This window comes from Anabrus simplex, chromosome 3 (assembly GCF_040414725.1).
Source record: "Anabrus simplex isolate iqAnaSimp1 chromosome 3, ASM4041472v1, whole genome shotgun sequence".
NCBI lineage: Eukaryota > Metazoa > Arthropoda > Insecta > Orthoptera > Tettigoniidae > Anabrus > Anabrus simplex.
Genome location: NC_090267.1, coordinates 431,207,467 through 431,225,092, shown reverse-complemented (window position 1 = coordinate 431,225,092; position 17,626 = coordinate 431,207,467). Strand labels below are relative to the sequence as shown.

Below are 17,626 nucleotides of genomic sequence, written 5' to 3'. Positions count from 1 at the left end.
CACACAACACATCTCTCAACCACGGTACAACCCAAGGATCCCTAGGACATTGTTGTTTCCTGGAACCGATGTGCAAAAGCTGACACGATGTTGTAAGCTTGCAGCTGTTTCTGGCCGTGACTCCCATATCTCGGTGGTCACGTTCCGGCCCCCTACTGAGTCATCCCTTGCTAACTGCCCTTTTCCTCCTGTCTTGACATTTGTCAACACATGGTTACATTTCCAATACTGAGGCCTCTACTGGGAAATATCCCTGCACATCACAATCCTAATTGTTTTCGTTTCATTCAAGCAGTACAAATATGGATAATTATGTATGGCCTTATTGAGTGAGCCTTGCTAGTAGATTCTTTGTCGCTACGTTAATTTAACATTAACAGTTTTTAAGTTGTTTGTACCGTACGTAAAACGGCTGATCCTCGCTCTAGTTTCAGGAAACATTTTGGGGGGGTTCCCACCCCCCACCCCGGCTACGCCAGTGGACTATTGTACACTGTGTCCATTGTTGACATCCCATACATTCCAGAAGTTAATGGTTTAATAAATCATATTTCTTTCTTAATGTTCTGACTCAGAAGTGATAAATCAGTGCTGGAAATACTGTGCAAATGCAAAGTCTTTAAAGATTTACAGTAAGTGATGCTGTATACTTTTGGAACAGTTATTTACTTCTCAGCTGTTGCTAGTTTGCAAGTGTGTCAAGTATGTTTTGCAATTGATGAGATATCTGAATATTACAAGCAGCATATCAACATTCACTTCTGCTTCAGGCAGGGAAAAACATTTACTGGGATGCACGAAATGATGATGCCAAAATTGCATTCATCACAGTGATGTGGAAAAAATTTGCAGAAATCGAAGATATAACCGGTAGAAACAAAATTTCAAGGCGAGTTACAAATTTCAAGGCTTTCGCTTTCTTAGGTTAAGTACGATCACCGTTCACTTTTCTTTCGTCCACAACCACTTGCTCGGCTACCAATATGTAACCGGTTTTGGGAGGTTACACGGTACACAGTAGAAAGGGAGAAAAATAAATCAAATTATACAGTACCTTAAGCCCTAGACACGCAATAAATATCAAATGAACTGCGCCTAATACACACAAACAAATAACAGGTTGGGCAACTTGACGACTATAAACAAGGAAGTGGAACGCGGGCTGGGGAAGCTATCAAAGGTCATAGAGATGTGAAGGTTGTGGTTTTCCAGAAAAATCAACGGTGACCTCTTGTTTTCAAAATATAATTTATCGAAATCAACATTACAAGGTAACTAACCGAACAAATTTAACTATCCACACAATCCGGATACACAATTTATAAAATACAAATTAGATGTTGGTTGATAAGAGCCTTGCTATTAGACCAAGAAGTTAACTGAACATATCTTAGCATAAATCAAGTTCTGCAATATGATTTTGAGAGTAAGAAGGCGCACAAGATACAAATACAATTTTAATTGGAAGTAAAAGTGATTTCTAAAGCATCTGAGGAATGGAGTGGCGAGTGGGGCAAACTCCTATGTGATAACACCAGCAAAACATTAAATGTAAATTGAAGGGGAACGGAAATAAACCATGCTTGCCTATCGCCACCCAGATGCACCAGTCACAACTCTTTATCCAGTTGCGATGTTTATACAATATTACCGAACATATACAGACACTAATCGCGAACTTTCCATTTTCTAGAATTAGTAAGGACATATTTCTAGAATCCACAACCGACAGGAGCCAACACACCCTGTTCTAAAATTCCGCGTCGCAACCTTTTCTGGACTGTTCTAGTAGTTACTTAAGTAGATAAAGGGAATGCAAATAAAACATACTAGAAAATATTTTACACCATACAGGTTAGTAGCTAAATGGAATGCGAGTAAAATATTCTACTACAACACTCCACATCATAGAGATTCTATACAGGTCTCATTCTTCCTTCCCCTCCCAAAGATCAAGAATTAACATAAGATTATTGGGGAGGTTTTGATCACTTCTGGAAACTTGCACACCATAGCACAGATTAGTAAACAAACATAATGGTATTCACAACTATAGTTCTCGGAAAGTTCGACAATCATCCTACTAACAACATTGATTTTCTTCAAGTTGAACTTCCAACAGTGAAAAACAAACTGTCACTACACCAAAAGTCCTTTCGATATAGTGCAAAATGCATTTGCCAATATTCCAAAATGCTTTGACCATCTTAACTCTGTTCACAGAAAGGATGTACACTCTTTCCTTCTGCTAAATGTCAGTAATTCAGTGCCTTTTCACTTTCTTGTAAGAAAGCATCCAGTGCCTCCTTCTTAGCAAAGTTACGGAATAAGTCGATCTTGTACCACTCTTCACACCAATCATAAGATTGAAGTTGCACAACTAGGCCACAGGTTCTTGCTGATGATGTGGCTGCCGACATAGCCGTTTGCCAACAGCCTCCATTCAAGCTCAGTCCAAACCAGGTTGCTAGGTAAGTTGCAGTGCAGCCCAGCCGTATCTTGAACCAAATGCTGATGGGTGAGTCTAGCCAGACTGCCTCCATTGGGACATTTTGCCACAGGATTGTGGTGCCGGATGGTAGCGCCCAAGGTATACAGTGTGCCTCTCAACTTGGCACGTTAGGTTGCCGTCAGATGAAGTTGGTCACTGCAGCCACTGTAACATAAACCAATACGCAGCAGACAGGGGAATACTTGAGGCAAGACTACCCTGCCGGACTAGAAGATGTTGGAGAAAAACAGTTTTCAAGGAGGGTTAGAGTTCTTTCTTTAATTCACTGACTAGCATAGAGTCACCGAACGGGTGGCTCAATGAATTTCATGTAGACCCCCCTCCCACACCAGGGACATTAGGGCACCTAGCCCCGGGTTAAGTACTATCCACTATCCATACATTTTAGAGAAGATTACGGTGGGGGTGAAAGAAAACTACAGGAGTTAACCCTGAGCCCGAAATGTTAGGGGAATAAATTCCAGTTAGTGACCCTAAACTAAAACCTACCTAACTTATCATACTAAACCCATTACACTAAGGGAGAGAAATGCTTGAGGATACCTGATGTATTTACCCACACAATTATAGTCATGACTAATTAGCCCAAATTACTTATGATTAGGGTATAGATATAATACTTGCTGGCCAGCATCTAAAATCTTACAGCTACCTTACAACAAAACTTATCATTACTTTACAACTAAAATCTTACAAATACCTTACAACTAAATCTACATGGTCACCAACAATGGTATTTACCCCTTCCGATACGACTTAAGGTACTTTTATCTGAGAGAGGTGTACTCTGCTGATCCTTTTCCTTTCGGGGTCACTCACCAGTAATGACACCAGGGTAAGGAACTTTAAGATGGTGCAGGGACCTCGAAATCTGGAGACCAACTTACTGATAACATGGTTCGCAGCACTGCTGACGGGGTGCATTTTAATAAACACCTGGTCACCCACAGACAGATCGTGCGGCCTTCGTCCCGTGGTTGTAATTACGCTGGACTTTAGTGTAATAAACCTTTTACGTTTTTTCGTGCACGGTGCCAATTAGCTCGGATCTTTTCTGGGCTGGCATCGTCAGGCAGAAGATCATTAATTGACCCCAGATTTTATAGTGGAGAATTGGGAGTAAAGGCCAACATTAACAAAGCAGGAGTTTGCTTGTGGCTATCATGGACGGCAGTGTTAAAGGCAAACGACAACCAATTTAGTGATGAATCCCACTTAGAGTGGTCAGCGATGAGGGCAGATCGCAGGTTAAGATTCACTCTTTCAGCATAATTTGGCCTCGGGTAATATAGGGCAGTGGTTACATGAGCAATGGATAGATCAAAAAGGAAATTCCAGAACTGGACAGAAGTAAAGGCTCTTGCGTTATCACTTATCAAAAATTGACAGGGTCCAAAAGAAGCAAATATCTGTTTCAAGCACGACATGGTGGTGCTGGCATTAGCCATACGAGTTGGGAACAGCCACGTAAAACGCGAAAGGCGTCAACACACACAAGTATGAAACGATGGCCGGTCCGTGATCTCGGGAAAGGACCAGTGTAGTTTATGAACAATCTCTCCATTGGACAAGAAGCTTGCTCGGAAGACAACAGACCTAGGCGAGTATTAGGGGTGGGTTTACTGATGTTACAAGTTTTACAAGATTTGACAAGGGTACAGATCTCGCTATCCATGGATTTCCAAATGAAGTGCTTACGAATTTTCTGTCTGGTTTTGAAAACGCCTAGATGACCCCCCACTGGGGATTCATGAAAAGGCTGTGAGGTGCTTGGATTCTTTGGCAAGAGGTATCTGGTATTATGCCTGATTTAAATCGAAGGTGGTAAAAATTTTGGCATTAGCAAACCAAGATAAACAAGAGTGCAAATCAGGAAAGGGAACAGATTGGAGGACCACTTTACGGTTCAACATCCGCTAGTCAACTACAGGACGATAACCACCTTGCGGTTTAGGGACCAGAAACATGGGAGAAGAATAGGCTGACGTAGAAGGGCGTATCACTCCGTCAGTGAGCATTTGGTCAATAATAGTCTTAAGGGCTTTCATTTTGGGAGGTGACAGCCGATACTGAGGAGAGCGAACAGGTATGTTATCCGTGACTTCAATTTTGTACTCTTAAGACATTGGTGACACCTAACTTGTCGCTAAAGACATTAGGAAACTTATCGCAGAGTTTCCTAAGTTGGTTGGCCTGCTCATCGGGTAAATGATTAAAATCAAAAGCTTTGGGCTCACCAGAATCTTCAGGAACAGAATTAACGGTAACAAGGCGGAATAGGGGAGCGATCACACAACTCAAAGAATCTTGCAGAAAATTTAAAATGGAATCTGTTGAACTGCAGGTCCAAAATCATGCCAGTTTTAGCAATAAAATTGGCACCCAATATGAACTGGCAGGATAAATCTTTTGCCACTAGTACTGGCATTTTCCATGTGAAATCACGGACTCTTATCTTGACATCTAGGGATCCTACAATGTTCAATGAGTTGGAATTAGCAGTATGGCAGGTTAAGGAGACGGGTTCTAATGTAGGTAACTTGCAAATGTTTTTCATCAAATCGTACCAGGTCTCGCTCATCAAGGTGATACTACTCCTAGAGTCTAGTAACACACAGACAGGTTCATTATTTACCTTTATGCATAGGTACGGTAATTTACAAAAAGGTATAGCAGAAATCCCACACGATTGCAAAAAAAAATGGGCACTAGAATCAGACTGGGACCAATCATTAGCCTCAGAATTAGATAAATCGCCCTCCAAAGTACAATTATGACAGACAAAACAAGAAGCCATGCTTCGGGGTTTGCCATCAGAACTGGCGGTTAGTCATTTAGGGTTACTATTGCCTGGAGGTCCAGAGCCTGAAGTATTACGTGGGCACTGCCTAGAGAAGTGCCTAGTTGACCCACAGTTACGGCAAGAAGTATTGGTGGAAGAGCCTCTACCCATGGCAGGTTTTGCATTGCCTAAGGCCCCAACCTTAGGATTGTCCCGCTTGAAATGAGCAGAGGAGCCACGATTGAAACATGAACGAGGATTACACGAGTTGGAAGCAGGTGAAGGGGCGGCTTTAGTATCCTGAGGAGAGGGCGTGCTCATAGGAGTGGGGGCTAATGGAAGGCATAACTAATCGGCATATCGAACACCTTCTGCAGAAACCGTGACAGCTCCCAACTGAGCGAACGTTGCAGGTCGCGCTGAAAGGGTGAGATATGACTTGTAGTTCGGGGCGAGTACTTCAATAATGTTGGCAACCATTTGGGACTCAGAATAGTGGAGCCGGAAAATCCTAGCCTGGAGCTTAATATCCTGAACATATTCAGATAATGACTCGTTGAAATGTTGCACTCTGAAATAGTGCTTCTGCACTAATGAAGACAAGGCACGAGAAGGAATGAAAAATTCAAGCACATGTGCGTGAAATTGATCTACCGTCCATCTTTCGGAAATGGCCCTGACGATATGCTCTGAAGGAGCTCCAGATACATGCGGGTATACGATTTGAAAAACGTGGTCGTTACTGAGATTGTACACTATTGCCTGATCCTTGAACTCGATTAAGAACCGAAGGAAAGAAATAACCTCATCAACGGAGTTAGCCGAAAATTTAGAGACTCCCTTAAACAATGGTCAACGGGTAAGGTATGTTAGAGAAAATCTGGGGGAAAGCAGGTGTAGGAGGTGCCTGGGAAGGCTTAGAGTGGTCCTTAGGGGTTACAGAGTCATCGTACCTTTGATTCGGGCGCTCTTGTGAAAAGGCTGGAGTACAGAAGGTTAGGTTAGGACTACGGTTAGCCTGCAACGGTATGGGCGCAGATAATCTCATCTGTGAAAGGTTCTCGCTAATCTCAGAGACGGTCGGGGTATTAAATCACCTGTGTAGGGGTAATGCAACCTAAAAGGGCACTTGATACCGGTGGCACCATTGCATAAGAACCAGGTTGTGTAACAATAGAGGGCAGACACTGAGCCACGGCAGAATTACCAGTTAGCACAGGAAAATTAGTAAAGATACCAACATGCGAAGAAGATACATTATATGAATCACTTACAGGTGTCCTAGCTCTTGACAGCGAAGCAGAAGATCCCATGCGAGCATTACTCACATCAGGCTCCTGAATAACACTAGCATTAGTTGCTACAGTACACACTCGAAAAGCTGCAGATGCGGAACCAGAGTTAACACATTCACACGATCCAGAGAGGGTAGACACTTGAACCTCAGAACTAGTGTTAATCGACTCATTCCCTTCAAGCAAGCCAATGATTTTGTCCGATATTCTTGAAAACTGTACTAGCAAGGATTCACACACCTGCTGCTCATTTGCCGGCAATTTGAGAGACAACAAATCCGTAATTCTGTCCAGGTAATGTGATAACTGTGCCTTAACCCGCTCTAATTGACCATGCGAGGGCTCAGAAGTACCAAAAGACACAAGAATGGCCTTAAATTCTACCAATTTATCTTTAACCACGGCCAAAGACTCACTCAACTCGTCCGTAGTTAACTCGGGAATGGTTATGGGTAAATCAAGGGACTGTTTCAATAGGCTAGTGTCGTCTCTGACATTGCCTCTAGAATTCAGTTTGCAGATACAAAGTTCGTAAATTAGTTCTGTCTTTTTCAAATGGAAAGGATTAGGAGCAGCACGAGCCATCCTGACGGGTAGAAACAAAATTTCAAGGCGATTTACAGATTTCAAGGCTTTTGCTTTCTTAGGTTAAGTATGATCACCGTTCACTTTTCTTTTGTCCGCAACCACTTGCTCGGCTACCAATATGTAACCGGTTTTGGGAGGTTACACGATACACAGTAGAAAGGAAGGAAAATAAATCAAATTACATGGTACCTTAAGCCCTAGACACGCAATAAACATCAAATGACCTGTGCCTAATACACACAAACAAATATCAGGTTGGGCAACTTGACAACTATAAACGAGGAACGTGGAACGCGGGCTGGGAAAGCCACCAAAGGCCATGCAGATGCGAAGCTTGCGGGTTGCCAGAAAAATCAACGGTGACCTCTTGTTTTCATTCCAGAAAAATCAACGGCGACCTCTTGTTTTCAAAATATTATTTACCGAAATCAACATTACAAGGTAACTACCGAACAAATTCAGCTATCCACACAATCCAGATACACAATTTACAAAATACAAATTAGGCGTTGGTTGACAAAAGCCTTGCTATTAGACCAAGAAGTTAACCAAACATATCTTAGCATAAATCAAGTTCTACAATATGATTTTGAGAGTTAAATGACACACAAGATACAAATACAATCTTAAATGGAAGTAAACGTGCTTTCTAAAGCATCAGAGGAATAGAGTGGCGAGTAGGGCAAACTCTTATGTGATAACACCACCAAAACATTAAATGTAAATTGAAGGGGAACGGAAATAAACCGTGCTTACCCCAAGGTAGTCCATCCTGGGAGCGAGGAGTCGCCAACGTGCATCAAAATTTTGGACTGACGAGAGAACGAAAGACCACTTAAAAAGGGAAGTCTGGCCTTGGTGCGATTACCGAGTGACCAATCAGAGCATAGGAGGTTGCCTATCGCCACCCAGATTCACCAGTCACAACTCTTTATCTAGTCACGATGTTTATACAGTATTCCCGAACATATACAGACACTAATCGCGAACTTTCCATTTTCCAGAATTAGTAAGGACATATTTCTAGAATCCAGAACTGACAGGGGCCAACAGAAGAAAGTGTGGCAGGTCAGGTCGAGTCAAACTTGACAGTGTTGTTGAAGGGTGGGGTGGGTTTTTTTTTTTTTTCTTTCAGTGTTGTACCCCATGAGTTCATACCCAAGGGTGAAAGTGTGAATTGCTAATATTATCTTAAGATCTTGAGATGTTTGAGAGAAAATGACAGAAGGAAAAAACCGGACTTATGGAAGAAAAACTCTTGGAGCCTCCATCACGACAACGCCACTGCTCCATCACTGTTGATTTGTGAGTTAGCATGTCATCTCAGGTAACAGTTTCTGTATGGCAATAAGATAGGTTGATGGTGAATGAAAATGGAGGCTTTTTAGTATAATCAGCGATCACAGTACAGGTTATAAAGTGACGACAGTAGTTGTAGGCCTTATTATTTCATGTCGTCTTTAACTCGTGCAGAAATGTTTTGCATGATAAGATTGAGTAAACCGTGAGTGAAAGTTGAGGTTTTGAAGTAAAAGCCTATGAAGCCTTACAACAGTGAAATCCTGAACATCAAAGCGGAGACTGGCTACCAACTTAATTAATAATGCTATATTACTAAATATTAGCAAGAAAGAAACTCTAAATAAGCAAATTCATAGTATGCTACGAACAGTCACACAGCAGTAAACAGAGAACTGTTCCCGAACGTGGGTCGGATGTTAGCTAAATGCGCAGCGACTAAATGGAACTGAACGGATTTAAATGATGTACTTTTAACGTTTACACGGAAATAACATTACACACATAAAGCATTTGTAATGCTTTACCAAAAGGTAATCCGTATCATCTCACTTTACACTCCTAAGTCATTTGAAATAATGTAGGCTGCGGGTAAGCCTTCTATAGAGTTATTTTTAAAGTTTGATTTTTTTGAACATTTCTCATGGAAAATATAAGTTGATGATACCGAGCAAGTTGGCCGAGCAGTTAGGGTCGTGCTGCTGTGAGCTTGAATTTGGAACATGGTGGGTTCAAACCCCACTGTCGACAAACCTAATGATGGTTTTCCTTGATTTCCCATTTTCACGCCAGGCAAATGCTGGAGCTGTTCCTTAATTAAGGCCACAGCTGCTTTCTTCCCACTCCTAGCCTTTTCCTATCCCATTGTTGCCATACAACCTTTCTATGTTAGTGCGACATAAAGCAAAATGTAAGCTCTGAGGTTGTACTTTTGAAAAAGAATCTTACCAGTGCAGTTCCAGACCAGGTACTAGTTATCTTCAATTTGGTTTAAAACCTAGTCCCACCTAACATATGGTAGTTACAGAGGTGATTTGTTAATAGTGATATTATTGTATCATTTCAGTGCCACCCCGTGGTCGAGGAAGAGGGAGGCCGCGAGGCTCATGGCGAGGGAGAGGCTGGCGGCAGAACTATTGAACACTGCGTTTTGTAATGTCTCAACATGAACTTTGTGAAGAAATTGTCTTAGCCCTCATCACTGGATTTTTGTAATTTGATGTCGTTGACTGATGGTTGTTATGGTGGAAACAAGATTCATCTGTGCTTCTGTGCAAAATCAAGTGTTTTATTGTAAATATAATTTTTAAGTATATTTCTACTACTCTTGGTTCTTCATCATTATGGCTCGTATGCAGAGTATTGAGAGCAAACGTTGACTGTCTACAAATATGAAGATTCAAGATGTGTAAAATTCATCTTGGTGTTAAAATGTTATTTTCATTAAGTTCAGGAGTGGAAATTTGCTAACATGAAATGAACATGAATTCATTTGAGTCAAATTTTGAAGGAGAGTCTGGACGTTACAGTTGTACATTCTGTGAATCATCTCTGCATCTGAAATTGCCTCATCCATACGCATTCAGAAGATAGACCAAGCTGCTACATTTTCTTCACGTTAAACGAGAAATGCTGGAGGTCAAAGGCTGTTCATATTCCTCAAAACAACCTTCAACCAAATTCAACATTCCCCTTTTCTACCACTTTGAAAGGAAATATTCCTACCCTATATCATATATATCCTTCTGGGTCTTTTTACACGATATAGATTTGTCTTATAAATTGTAAATAAACCTTCTAAATTTGCTGCTATAATTTAGTTCGTAGTGGCAGCTTTCGTTGAGAAGAAATATTTGTATTAATTGCCCTCAAATCATTTGTTGAGCGGCTGGTTCATTTGCCGGAGCTTTTCTTTTTTTTTTTTCTTCCAGAAAATTAAATAAGGGTCTAATCAATGGTTTCTCTCTTTTGCCAGAAAAACCATAAATTAGACTGCTGTAGGAAATAATCTTGAATTTTAGCATAATCCAGCCAGTGGATGGACAGCAGTATCATCGCAGATTTTGTTGTGATTTACTTATTTTCCTTTCAGGAATTCCAGATGGTGAGTGTATTGGTGTTGACATATTTACTGTCTTGGAGAAGGAGAAGAGGTGATAGACAGGCATACGTGTGTGCGCGTGTGTGTGTGTGTGCGCGTGCGTGTGTGTGTGTGTGTGTGTGTGTGTGTGAGAGAGAGAGAGATATATGAATATATTAGAGCTGGGAATTTGTTTTTCTGAATGTTTTATGTGAATGATTTTATTTCTAAATGATAAATACAGTATGCTTAAAGTAATGAAACTGTAAAACGTAATGATCAGAGACCGCAGAATTGAACAGTTTCATGTTATTGTTCCTTACATGCAAAAAGTTTCATAGTAATACGATGGGCTAAGAAAAAGGACCTAACCAATAATAGATGGTTGTATTAATTAGATTAATACATTAGGAAATATTCATATATCCTTTTTTTTTTTGTGCAGAGTTGCTGTACTTGGATTGTATATAAATTGCAAGAAGTTAGATTCCTTCCTCGTTAGAGATTACTGACTTGCCTGATTTCCCATTTTATCATCAATAACATCCAAGTATGTTTATTCTTCGTCTGTTCTTCTAAATGCCCATTGCCATATCTGCTCTTCAAGGGTGGCCCTGTAGGTGCCAACAAGTTTCATGGCCTTCAGACGATCAAGGTGCTATTTCATAGGCCACCTTTTGGCTGGTGATAATCTTCACCACTACCTCATTGCTGCATAGGACATGTCCAAGCACTGCTACTGCGTTTCTCTTTCTCCCTTGTTTGGTGCTACATCCAACATGTCTTGCCATCTTTCCCAGCAGAACATCTGACTCTTTTATGGATTTTTCATATACAAAAAAATAGAAATAATGAAAGGAACACACAACTGGAAAAACTGCACCTGTTTGTTCCTTTCTATTATTATCTATCGACTCCTTCATACGGTATTTGCAGGTTTTGTGCATTCTAGTGAATGTTATTTGTGTTTAGCTTGAACTAAGCAATATTCTGAATTTGTTTTCTCCACAAGTCATTTAACTATCTCTGCTTATTGTATTATAATATTTTTCACCGTTTGTCATGCGAGTGATTTTTGAAGGGATCTGTCTTTCAGCAGTAAGATGTGATTGTATCGGTCAAATTGCTATCATCGTTTAGCTGTAATTTGATACATAAAAGATAGTTGAAATATTCTAGTACTGTTGATTTTAACATTGTTCATCTAAATTTAGGCTCTTAATTGTTTGACACAAGCTTCAGACATCAAATATGTGCAGTTTTTCATCTTCAGATACCTTGCTGCCGTATTCCCGCTCTTCATAATCCCTACCTGTTCGTATGGAGGTTGCTGTCAACTGGAATGTAAATATCAAAATATTCTGATGTGTCTCCCATTCCTCACATATATTCTTGCTTTGGGTTATGTTTATTAATTTTTTTACGCTTAACGATAGCTATAGACATTATAGTGGAATTACATGTAATCATTAGTTGACTGTGACGTGAAAATGATTTCTTATTTCAATTGATTACAAGTTATGTGTGAATATTAATTGCTGCTTTCTAATGTTACTTTTAATATAACTCTTCCTGAAAACTATCATTTGGATGCAGAAGTTAGTCACTAGTGGGTAATCTAGACATGATGTGGCTGGGCAGTATTTCCTAGGGAGTTCTTCAACATGTTACACCTCGATTCAAAAATATGTGTGGAGATGTACCGAGTAATAATGAGTGGCCAAGGAAAGTTTGAAAGGGATGAGTCATATTTGTATAGTTGAGTGATGGCAGGGATCAGTCTAAAGAAAGCATTTGCCAATGGGCAGAACATTACAGCACGTAATATTGCATGGTCATGACTGAATATGCAAAAAAAAAAAAAAAAATGCAAAGCAAAGTCTTCTCCATACAGGCCATGCAGGCCCTTGGAGGGGTGGAAGGTAAAGGCTTCCACTATCCATAACCTCGGCACTTGATGGGGTAGAGTGGTTAGCTCTAAGTTTGCCCCCAGGAATTAACCTGGTACTCATTTTTGGTGTAGGCTGAGTGAACCTCAGGGTTATATGCACCTCCGGAAGTGGAAATCTCATTTCTTAAATTTTACGACTTCCTGGCGGGGATTCGAACCCACGTCCTTCCGGGCGAACCGAGCACGCCTTTACCGCCTCGGCCAGGCAGCCCCTGAGTGAATGTGCACTAGTGTAAAACTAGAAGTTGTGAATTCACAACGGCGTGTGTTCATTCCTTACAGACGTGACATTCTAATAGGAGAGGGTGTTAAATGTTCTCGGTTTACCATGCTGTTCCCTAGAAGGTGACTGGAAGGAAACACCCATCACAAAGGTGGAGACAGAATTGACTTTTAAAGTATACATTATGTAAGTTACATATTCACTATTGCATGTTTCTTTGGTGGTTGAGAGTGTAAATGTTGGATGTATATGAAGAGGAGAATATTGGGACTGGACCAAAGTCAGAGAAATGAACCATGTGTGAGTAATAGGGGGCGGGTGTTGTTGAAATGTAATTCCCCCCCCCTTTGCATTAGAACATTACTCACTAGTATAGAAATTCATTCTAGAATGTAGCAAAGGATAATTACCTGTTTTTATTTTGCATTTTTGCTGAATTGGGATGATCCGTTATTATTTCATCTTTTAAGATGGTGTTAGGTCAATATATAGCATTTCGGAGAATTTTTTGATCATTTAAAAACGTTTATCTTCATTCATGCATGTATTCTTTAACTGATAAAAATCTGCAAGTAACTATATAAACATTTTTCGAATTGTAAATTTTTCTTACATATGGTCGAAGTTGCTAAATCTTTCATGGCCAAACAAACTCACTGATAGTTGTTAGTGACTAAGAAAGGGTAAGGAAAACACACACATGCACGCGCGTGCGAGAGAGAGAGAGAGAGAGAGAGAGAGAGAGAGTCCTGTGTTTCCGAGATGCAGGAACACATTACAGAACTCTGATAATTAGGAGAAATTTTTTCTTAACATGTCTCAAGCACAAGGAATTCATCAGCCTTTGCATCTGCCCTACAGCCAGTCATTCATCTCCTTGTATATCAAAGCCGAGAACAAATGGAAAGGATAGGGTTTGGAAACAACAGTTATCTTTCTGCTTCAGAAGAGAATTATCCTCCCAAGTGTGTACTGCAGTTCTGTGCAAGATAAATGCCAATGGTGAAATCACCACAAAGTTTATTTTCTCATCAGCTAATGAATGAATTTGAAAAAAAGACGTGTTTATGATAGGTGGAAGCAGTAGCGGCGATTGGGGGGGGGGGGCGAGAGGAGGCAATTGCCCGCCCCCACTTTATGGAGAAAACAAATTTTATTCTATTTTATCCGGCTGAAACTGGAAATTATAGCAATTTATACCAGCCCTGTTGTCTCTTCAACTAATTCTTTTCTTTATTTTCTTTATTAACAAAATTCTGCATTTTGCAGAAATACGCACAAAATTAAATTTGTTACGGCTAACCGATTTATTTAACGCCGCAACAAGTAGTGGAGACTTTGAATGTGCTGTGAGGAAGGATAGCAGGGGTATATTTTAAACCCCCCCCCCCCCCCCCCGGGTCACTATATCCCCCAAACCCAGGTCCTTTTTGTTGTCCGTACATTTTTTGCCCCCCACCTCCACTTCTTAACTCCAAATCGCCGCTACTGGGTGGATGTATTTTCTTTTGTAAATTATGCAGTAAACTAGCAGATAATTATTTCTGTAAGATCAAGAACTCCGCAGTGAAGAGAACGGGGGTATATTTCTTGTGAAACCATTGCTACACAGTCACCAGAATTAAGTTCGGTCAAATATTTTAAAACCACTTTTGATTCAGTTTATGGCATTTTTCCATATATACCAGGAGATTTTATTGATCATTTGCAGTGATTTTTTTTTTTTAGATATTAAACATCCACCCCTTAGTGATTAAGATCTCTGACCTAGCCAAGAATCAAGCCTAGAACCCTCCGAACCGAAATCCTCTGTGCTGACCGTATACCAAGGAGCCGAAGTACATTATGTTTTGCATTCTACTCCTAAATTATTTCAGCCCGTTGAGATCAGCTGACACTTAACTGCATCAGTGTGACTCATCCCTCTAAACCTTACCACAGCCATGAGCTACTGCACGTCACTTCTCCGTGCATATTTTCCGCACTTTCATCATTAAACAAACAACGCTAAGTACTAGTAGTTGTGTGGAATATAGTTGCATCACTGATCAGAGTGGTAATTTTTTAGCCCAAGGTTTTGGGTGGTATGTGTCAAGGAATTACCTGTTCATAACTTGTAATGACTCTTGTGAATGAAAGGGCTATTCACTACTTCCATCACTCTTATCCACGGAGCTTTTGTGTCTGGCAGTGGATCCTTAACCTCCATGCACGTCTCGTCCAGCTCCATGGCTAAATGGTTAGCGTGCTGGGGTTCGATTCCTGGCCGGGCCGGGGATTGAACTTTCATTGGTAAATTCTGATGGCTTGGGCCCAGGTGAGTGTGCCATTTTGATGATTAGAATTCATCATAAATGCATGGGTCACCTATAAAGTGTCAACTCAAATGACCTGCACCAGGCCTCTTTGGATGCCGCATGCCATTATTATCCAATTCTCACACCGCCCTGTAGACACAAGAGATGCGCATCACTTCTGGGGTACTCCCTACTCCCAGGGGTACTGATCTACTTTCATGTTTCATGTAAGCTATTAGTATGGTGGGCTCGCCACACCCAAAAGCATTTTGTGCCTAACTGCCAAGTATCAATGAGACCGCCTTTGGTAATCTTAATATCTAGAACAACTATACTTACGAAAAAGAAACTTCATTACCCACAATATTTGAAGTGACAAAAGTGTTAATTTCATTCACTCTCGTTTCCACGACTGAGACATTTTTTACACACAACATCCATATGGTCGTGGCAGATTTACTAAGTGCACACTATACAGGTGTTCTTGATTTTTTTGGTCTTGAATCTGAGGACACACTCCATATTTTCCTGAGTACTCTGGATTGCTCTTCTTTGGAGCTTGCAGAATTTCAGTACCCGTCAGGAGTCGAGTGCCGTGCGTTTTCTGTGATACGCGAGGATGTTATCGTGAATAAATAAGTTGAACAGTGCTTTGTATCTGTGATACCTAGTGTTTTCAACCGGGGTGGTTGTAAATAGGTAGAAACTTTGTTGTGAGCTCTAGTGCAGGTATTCTTAGGAGGAACTGTGCTACTCCATTTCCTTTTCATAAATACAGCCTGCAGTGTCACTAGCTGAATTGTTACTACATATCTGAATTCTCTCCAGACACGTTGCGTATGTCTTCCACAGACGCAGAATCATGGTCTGAAATCAGATGATCATCTTCCTTCCCATCTCCTTCTGATCTCAAAGTTCTTTATGGGATATTCTAGAAAGAAGCTAGCAAATCCGTTCCTGGTCCTTAATTATGTGACTGGCTAAGTTAGGATTCATTCCTTCTTAGACCACCCAAAACTGCAAATGTTATCTAATCATTGGGGTAATAAATTACCCCACGTGGCCACTGATGGGTTAATTGGCCCCATATAGTTTTTACTTTCGGATAGTACACATTTTCAGCTACCAGCATGGGAACTTTGAATGGAATCAAGTGTAACATCTCAAAGACTTCCCTTATTAGAGGAACAATAACTTACAAGGTTTTATGTACCGTACATTTACTGTGGTTATGGTCTTTAACTGGAAGTCTTGGACAATGAAGCAGGATAAACCATACTTCTGGCAATTCACTTTTTTCCATTACTTTGTTATAGGTAGTCTTTAAATCGTCCTTTGTTGGGAACCTTTACAATTTTATTGATGTAACTTTTAAACCACTAATGGCAAATGGGTGCAATCTGGTTCTGAATTACAGAGTAACTGTGGGATATTCCTCAGAGTAACTTTTAAAAAATCTCTTCCATCTGCATCCATAAGAATAACCTGAAACCATAGGCAATAACACCTTCGCTTTTCCGCATCTAGTTCCTTCAATTCCTGCACTCCATGCATCCTGTATGCTTATAAGCTAGATTCTTCTGCAACCCCTTATGGAGTAGCCTGTCTCCTGGTTCAGTGAGTTAACATCCTCAGACATCCTCAACACGATCTTGACTCATTCTAGGTCTGTGTTTTCCACTCTAGCTGAGAAGCAAGCCAGGTGTCTCCAGATTTCTGACTCGATAAAATTATTTGCATGGTTGTAACATCATGCTCACCAAATTATCTTTCAAAATGCCCGTTGTTTTGTCAAGAAATTTGTCTTCCAATGTGTTTTTAAAATAAATCATGCTTCTGAAGAGAGTAGTGTATGTTCGTGTTATGACTGTAGAAACTAGACACTGCAAAATAATTAATAACCATCTACAACAGAGGTGCCAACTTTGAAGTGGATTATCAGTAATCGCCCTCCATCCCCGAGAAAAATTTCAAATCAAGTCCAAAGCATGCTCCTTCCTTCTTGATAATGACACCCCTTTTGCCCTTCCCTCTAGCAATCTATCCAAAAGTATATCATATTACACAATAACATTTGCACGCAACCTGTTGGTTCTGTGATAAAACCTTCCTTGTAGCTTGTTTCTCACGCAGCAGCTGCTTTTCAGCGTAGTTTTTCTTGAAGCATCCTTCTGACTGTGATGACATTTTCGTTTTCTGAACCATAAGCGATACCAGTGCAGATGTGCTTAATGTAGGCCTCACTTCTTTCTCAATCTGAATGTCAACTGTCAGGTACACTTAACACAGCAAATACAACTTTACTGAAGGATTTGTAGTGGAGAAGAGTAGCGCCTGAGCCCCTTCATTCACAATGAATTTTACAACGCTTATGGGTAGCAAAGGGAAGTCACGATCGAATAAGTATCGTTGCCAACTCACAAGGATTGAAATAAAGACGATTTAGGAGAAAGGCTCGAAAGGACTCAACATTTTTCCTTTTGTTTTGTTTCCGTCGAAAATTATTTTTTCGTGATAATGTCAGCTTTTCCGTAATAATTTCCCCTTTGACCGTAACTCCGTAATCGTGAGGTGAAATCCATAATAATTACGGACAATC

General features: G+C 40.5%; 1 protein-coding gene across 1 annotated transcript in view; it reads left to right on the top strand.

Moving 5' to 3' along the window:
• Positions 1 to 9,847, top strand: part of cass (cassowary) — a 134,458-nt gene extending 124,611 nt beyond the window's left edge. Inside the window, exon 10 of the mRNA XM_067144587.2 lies at positions 9,543 to 9,847. Within this exon, the coding sequence (XP_067000688.1) occupies positions 9,543 to 9,616 (74 nt within the window). The 3' untranslated portion in view covers positions 9,617 to 9,847. The remainder of the gene's footprint in view (positions 1 to 9,542) is intronic.
• Positions 9,848 to 17,626: the final 7,779 nt, after the last annotated feature.